Source organism: Colobus angolensis, unplaced genomic scaffold, assembly GCF_000951035.1.
Source record: "Colobus angolensis palliatus isolate OR3802 unplaced genomic scaffold, Cang.pa_1.0 Scaffold32, whole genome shotgun sequence".
Lineage (NCBI taxonomy): Eukaryota > Metazoa > Chordata > Mammalia > Primates > Cercopithecidae > Colobus > Colobus angolensis.
In genome coordinates this window covers 2626796-2633723 of record NW_012116488.1, presented here as the reverse complement: position 1 = coordinate 2633723, position 6928 = coordinate 2626796, and the positions used below count along the sequence as shown (strand labels likewise).

Genomic DNA, 6928 nt, shown 5'->3' with positions numbered 1-6928 from the left:
CGGCCGCGGGTCCCGAGGTCCCCGAGAGCGTCTTTTTGCACTTGGGCCGCACCATGAAAGAGGACCTGGAGGCCGTGGTGGAGCGACTGAAGCCGCTGTTCCCCGCCGAGTTCGGCGTCGTGGCGGCCTACGCCGAGAGCTACCACCAGCACTTCGCGGCCCACCTGGCCGCCGTGACGCAGTTCGAGCTGTGCGAGCGCGACACCTACATGTTGCTGGTCTGGGTGCAGAACCTCTACCCCAAGTGAGCAGGCTCGGGGCTGGGCCCGGACCAGCAGGGAGGGTGTCCTCTGGAGGAGGGGTGTCGAGGTGTGCCGCCGGCAGCTCTTAGTGAGGCTGGTGCTTACAGAGTTTTGAGTCGGAGAATGCAGGGGTGGGACTTGGACTCCCTGCCGCAGAGCCTGGACAGGCAGAGACTGGGCCTGGACACAGGGGTAAGGCTGGGGCTGGGTCAGCTTTGGCAGAATCCTTAATTTCCTGGGCCTCAGTCACATTCTGGTGTTGGGGAAAGTGAGGCACAGAAAATGGTAGGGATTTCATTCATTCACGAGCGCCCAGGCTGAGGAGGGGGCAAAGCAATCAATAACCATCCAGAGCTGGAAGGGCTGTGGCAGCAGAGGCCAGGCCCCGTGCAGAGCATGGGCCCAAAGCAGGCCTGGAGAAGTCAGGGAAGCCAGCCTGGAGGAGGTGAAAGCCAGCGGTCCTTCTCTCAGCCGGGGAATCAGGCCAGGAGGCAGGAGGAGGGGTGGTAGGGCACGCAGGGAAGAAGGTGAGAGGAAGGTCGGTGCTCCTGAGCGTGTCCTCTTCCAGGGCACTCTGGAGCTGAGCAGCGCTTGTCAGAATGTTTGGATTTATTGGGCAGGCTATGCGGGCACCCCCAGGCAGCCGAGTTCAAGGGGGTGGGCTAGGGCCATGTGTCTTGTTAGACCCCCCTTGTGTAGGGTTACCCTCTGAGCCCACAGCAGAGCTGGAGCCCCTCAGGTGGGAGGCTGGCTGTGCAACTGGTACCCCTGCTGAGTACAGCCTCAGGCATCCCCTGACTCCTTGGATCCCTGGGCGTGCCCGTCATTCACACAGTCTGCATGGGGAGAGGCTTACTGCAGTGTGGAAAGGCCCAGGGCAGGGGAGTCCAGGGGCTGTTATTGTGGGGCTTGGCCACTGCTGGCCCCAGATGCTAGTGTGAAACTTTAGGAAGGAAGCTCAGAGGTGTAGACAGTGTGGGCAGTGTCTGCCGTCTTGGGGGCCTTTGGGGGTCCTATGGGCTCAGTCGCTGTTGAAGCGTCAGCCTCGGCAGAAGGATAGAGAAAGGGTCCAGTGGGGAGGGTGGGAGAGGGGTCAGCAGTGCATAAGGGAACTGGCACAGGGCAGGCGCCATGGGAGAGATAGCCCAGCCCAGAGCCAGTTCCCGCTTGCTCATCCTGGCTCACCAGGAAATGCCAGGCACCTGTACCTCTGCCTGCCAGTCTTCCTGTCCCAGTGACCTCGGGGTCTGCTGGCCTGGGGTTAGCAAAAGGCAACTAAAGCCAAACTGGGCATGGAGCCCTGGTGAGAGGGTGTCCAGGGGGGCATCGTTGAAGCCTGTGTGCCAGAAATGTGGGGAATGGAGGGACACAGCTGCATCTGGATTGGGTGAGGGGCAGAGAGGTCATTTGTAAGCCTCTAGGCAGACAAAGGCCCCTTAGGAAGTGCCAGGGCTGGGCAGTCCCCTGGGAGCTCTGGGGCGCTGCAGAGGCGCCAGGAGAATGAGCCAAGACGCATCTGGGGAGCAGTTTGGGGCAGCCCTTCCTGCCCATTCTGGCCACTCCTGGGATTGGGAGGTGGCCGGGGCTGTCGAGATGCCCAAGACCTGCAGGGTTGGAGTGCAGTGGGCTGGGAGTTGGCTGGATTCCAGGGCTGCTGTGACTAGGAGCAGGGTTTTATCTGGGTGACAGGTAGCCTTGGAGCAGGAAGAAGATCAGATCTTAAAGGTGGCTCTGGCTGCTGGGTGGAGAAGGAATTGTTGGAGGTGAGGGAAGGAGCAGAGAGGCCGGGAGGAGGCTTTTGCAGTGAGCCAGCGGGAAGCTGGTGGGAGCCAGCCAGGGCGCCAGAGTGGCGTGAGGCTGCTGATTTTGGGGGCTATTTTGGAGCAGGACCTAATGGGGATGGGTGAGAGGGTCAGAGGAGGCATGATGACTTCAGGGTTTCTGTTCCAAACCAAGCTAAGTAGATGGAGGACCCATCATCTGAAATGGGAACGGGGGAGGGCGTGCGGGAGGGTGTGCTGGGCAATCTGGGCCTGCCAGAGACCGAGGCTGAGGGCCTGGGCTCTAGCTTGAGGGGTGGTGCTGATTGGGTATACCTGTCCTCATGCCAGCCTCCCCTGCCTGCAGTGACATCATCAATAGCCCCAACCTAGCGGGTGAGCTGCAGGGTGTGGGGCTCGGGAGCCTCCTGCCCCCCAGACAGATCCGGCTGCTGGAGGCCACGTTTCTGTCCAATGAGGCGGTGAGTCTCCACCTGGGCCAGGGAGGGGCAGGGAGGTGGCACAGGAGAGGCTCAGAGACAGGCAGGACATGGGCAGGGAGGTTGACGGGTCTTCCAGGTGAGTGAGGTGATGGATAGTGCCCCAGTGACCTGCCCTCCTCCCCCAGGCCAATGTGAGGGAGCTGATGGACCGAGCTCTGGAGCTAGAGGCACAGCACTGGGCTGAGGATGTGCCTCCCCAGAGGCTGGACGGCCACTGCCACAGTGAGCTGGCCATCGACATCATCCAGGTACTGCAATCTGCCCCAGGGCACACGTACCGCCCGTGCACGTGCACGGGAAGCGCCACGCACATTCCGTCCTGTGTGCATACCCATGCCCACCTCGGGGCACCCCCTCTGTTCCAGCCTGTTTCCTCCCTATCCCCTGCCCCCTTGTCCAGGCGAGCCCCTGCTCAGCTCACCCAACACTACCCCGCAGATCATCTCCCAGGCCCAGGCCAAGGCCGAGAGCATCACGCTGGACTTGGGCTCACAGATAAAGCAGGTGCTGCTGGCGGAGCTGCCTGCATTCCTGAGGAGGTGGGTGTGTGCCCAGGATGGGGTCCCTGTAGCCACCTCTCTCAGAGCCACGGCCCCTCCCTAGTGCCTCAGGTGGGGAGCTGAGCTGGCTCCCCACCCTCCACCCCCGTCCCTGTCATTCTGAGCCAGGAGTTGTTTCCCACTCAGCCAGGGCACTGAGATCCTCAGGTGGTCTGACCTCCACCAGGATTCAGTGTGGGAACCTCCTGCGCCCACCCCAGCAAAGCTCTCAGCAGAGCAGCCTCTAGCTTCCAAGAAGATGCCTCACGAGGGACTGAGACCCCGCCACCCCTTCACACAACAGTCCCAGTCTCCACTGCCCGAATTTTATCTGCTCTCTCCCTCTCAACCTCTGAGCGCTTCTCCAGCCAACCACACCCTCACTCCTACCTGGTCTCCCAATTCTAGAGAGGGCCTGGGAGAAGGGCTGGGGGCAGCAGAGATGGGCTGCTACCCTCTTCAGGAGCCCTGGCCTTAGCTTGTGAAGCCAGTTCCATGATGCCCAGGGACTAGTGGCCCCTCCCTGGGCTATGGGCAGCCAGACAGAAAAGTGAACCCCGGGAGCTGGCATGGAGGGCGGGGAGGCTGCTGCTGCCATCCCAGTGTTTGGGCTGGTCCTGAATATGCCCCTTCTGGTTTCACCAGCTACCAGCGTGCCTTTAATGAATTTCTGGAGAGAGGCAAGCAGCTGAGGAATTATAGGGCCAATGTCATTGCCAATATCAACAACTGCCTGTCCTTCCGGTAAGAGTGTTGGGAGGGGCTTGCGGGAGTGGGAGTCACTCGGCAGGCAGGAGAGAGGAGCTGGGAGGCGGAGGGAGGAGGAGCTGCTTAGGTCAAGAAGTGGAATTCAAACCAGCAACATGTGTGAGGACGCCGGGGCCTGCAGCACCAGCAGCAAACATTTGCCAAGTGCTGGCTGGGGCAAGCACACAGGCAGATGTTTCAGCCATTATTTTATCCTTAAAGCAACCCTGTGAAGTAGGTGTAGTGATCTGTCTGTTAGGCAGAGGCAAATCACTGGAGGAGACTAACTTGCCCTCGGTTACAAGGGGATGTGGTGGAGGAGTGTCCTGAGGGCGTGGAGAACGTGGATGGGAGGACTTGATCCCATAGAGAATGGGGAGCCATTGAGGGTTCTAGAGTGAAGAGAGGGGGCTGCCTGGCTCCCTGGGTATGGAGCTATAGGCTGAGCAGGGCTGGGGTGACCTCTCTGCCTCCACCTTCCAGGATGTCCATGGAGCAGAAGTGGCAGGTACCCCAAGACACCCTGAGCCTCCTGCTGGGCCCCCTGGGTGAGCTCAAGAGCCACGGCTTTGACACCCTGCTCCAGAACCTGCGTGAGGACCTGAAGGTAGTGGGAACCTCTTGCCCTCAGGAGCCCAGTGTTGGGGGGCCCAGGGAGGGGCTGGGAGGTGCCCCTGGGGAGGAGTGGCAGAGCAAAGATGTGGGGAAGACGCGCTCCAGGCCTGTGGACGGCACTGCGAGCCAGCTCTGGTGCAGTGGGAATGCCCGGTTGGGGACCCTGGCAGGCTCTGAACTCCGCCCATCATGCCCTGGGGCTTGGCCTGAGAGGGGCCACCTGGGGCTGGGAGGGCCTGGAAAAGTTTCACTGCCCCTCCCCAGTTCAGACCCAGCCCAGTCCCAAGCCTGCAGACATTTTTCCTCAATCCCCGCAGCCCCTCCTGTCTACCCCTTCCCCGCGCCTGACTCCCAGCGACTGAGGCTCAGGGTTATCGGCAGCCAGGGTCACATCTGTTATGGGCCAAGAAATCCACAGAAAATGCTGTGAAAACAAGCAGATTCTTTAGCAGGGTGTATAATGGGGGTCTCTTGAAAGGAAGGGGAGAGGTTCTCTGCCTGGTGTTAGGGACTAGCGGCCAAGAGTGGCCTGAGTGTGGTGGAAGCCCGAGCAGTGACCCCAGATCCCTTGGCACCGATCTCCCAGGCCCAGCCAAGCACAAGGTCTTGTTTATGAAGGAATTTATTTATTTAAGAGGCAGTGGACTTGGCCTCCCGGCCGGCAGATAGGCTCCTGAGCCGCAGCTGGGTGACCTTGGAGAAGGGTGCACAGAGCCGGCTCCCACTTCCTGTCTGTGAGCAGGGACCTGGGGTTGGCCCCGGTTCCCTGGGAGTCCTTGAGTGCCCCCCTGCTCCGCCAGGCACAGGTGTTGGTGTGTGTCTGTGTCTGCGTGTCTGCGGCTGGCAGCCCTTCCTCTCCAGGGCGTGACCAGACATCCTGCCTCTCCTGTCTCAGCCACTATTCAAGAGGTTCACGCACACCCGCTGGGCGGCCCCCATGGAGACCGTGGAAAAAATTATCACCACTGTGGACATGAGGCTGCCTGAGTTCTCGGAACTGCAGGACTGTTTCCGGGAGGTGAGGAGGCTCTGGGCTGGTGGCTGGGCCTCGGGAAATGGGGGCAGGCCGAACACGCACACTAGCGTGTCTGTGTACACTCACTCACGTGCTCACACACGTGAACACGCACATGTGAACACACACGTGAATGCATGAGCATATGAACACATGTGAATGCACGAGCATGTGAACACGTGCACATGCGAACACACATGTGAAGGCACGAGTATGTGAACACATGAGCATGTGAACACACATTGAACACAGGCACATGTGAACACACACATGTGAACACACACATGCGGATGCATGAGCACGTGTGCAGTCTTTTGCTCTGGCATCTGCCTCTCCCTGGAGTCCTGGCTACAAGGCTTCAAGGGAGGTGGTGAGCCCCCCATCAGCAGGCAGCTCACACGCGTCTGGCTGCTTGCCCTCCCAGGAGCTCATGGAGGCCGTGCACCTGCACCTGGTGAAGGAGTACATCATCCAGCTCAGCAAGCGGCGCCTGGTCCTCAAGACCGCTGAGCAGCAGCAGCAGCTGGCTGGGCACATCCTGGCCAATGCTGACACCATCCAGCACTTCTGCACCCAGCACGTAAGCCCCTGCCCGCCTCTCCCAAGCTCCTCTGAAATGGCTGCCTCTTCTCCCCCAGCCCTTTCAGGGTCGGAGATAGGCCATTGGTGCCTCTCCAAGCCCAAGGAGTTGCTGACCCGAGCCTCTGGACCCCTGGGTCTCTCTAATCACACCCACTCCTGCAGGGCTCCCCGGCAACCTGGCTGCAGCCTGCTCTCCCCACGCTGGCAGAGATCATTCGCCTGCAGGACCCCAGTGCCATCAAGATTGAGGTGGCCACTTATGCCACCTGCTACCCTGACTTCAGGTGAGAGCATGGGGCACCTCAGGACCCCTGTCACATCACTGTGGCCAGGGCCTCACAGGGCTGGCTTTGGAAACCCACATCCTGGCAGCTGCCCACGTGCCAGTCACTGTGTGAACCTCACCAGGGCCTCACTCTTGTGGCCTTCACCACAACACTACGAGGCTGATCCTTCTTCCATTCCCATGTCACAGAGGAGGCCTGGAGAGCTCACAGGATGCCTCCGAGGTGACATGGCTAGTTAGTGTTTGGCTGCATGGCCCATACTCTTAGCTTTGCCTGATGCTGCCTCTCAGAGGAGACTGAGACCAGAGAGGCCAGGTTCACCCAGCCTGGGGGGCCTCTGGGGCCTGGGCCCATGCGCTGGGACCAGGGCTCATATTCGGGAGTGGAGGCTTAGCCCCTGGCTGCCTGAGGCTCTGGTGAGCCAGGGACATTGTTTCTTTCTGGCTGGGTCCTCTGACATGTTAGGTAAGTTTGAATGGCTCTTGACAGGGTTGACCCCAGCTTAGCCAAGTCCAGGCCCTGTCTGATCCATTCCACCCATCCATTCATTCACCCGCCATACAAGTACCCATTTATTCACCCACCCATTCCTTCACGCATCTGGGTATCTGTCTATCTTCTCACCCATCCATCACCTG

General features: G+C 60.3%; 1 protein-coding gene across 2 annotated transcripts in view; it reads left to right on the top strand.

Annotated features, from left to right (window-relative positions):
- Positions 1-6928, top strand: part of TNFAIP2 (tumor necrosis factor, alpha-induced protein 2) — a 14029-nt gene that overhangs the window by 4029 nt on the left and 3072 nt on the right. Inside the window, exons 3-11 of one of the 2 annotated variants that reach the window (XM_011951428.1) lie at positions 18-244; positions 2370-2484; positions 2631-2753; positions 2944-3044; positions 3690-3788; positions 4275-4398; positions 5302-5424; positions 5846-6001; positions 6166-6287. In XM_011951428.1, coding sequence (XP_011806818.1) covers positions 54-244; positions 2370-2484; positions 2631-2753; positions 2944-3044; positions 3690-3788; positions 4275-4398; positions 5302-5424; positions 5846-6001; positions 6166-6287 — 1154 coding nt within the window. In that variant the 5' untranslated portion in view covers positions 18-53. Of the gene's footprint in view, positions 245-2369; positions 2485-2630; positions 2754-2943; positions 3045-3689; positions 3789-4274; positions 4399-5301; positions 5425-5845; positions 6002-6165; positions 6288-6928 lie in introns of both variants that reach the window. The other variant, XM_011951427.1, reaches the window with a different exon arrangement.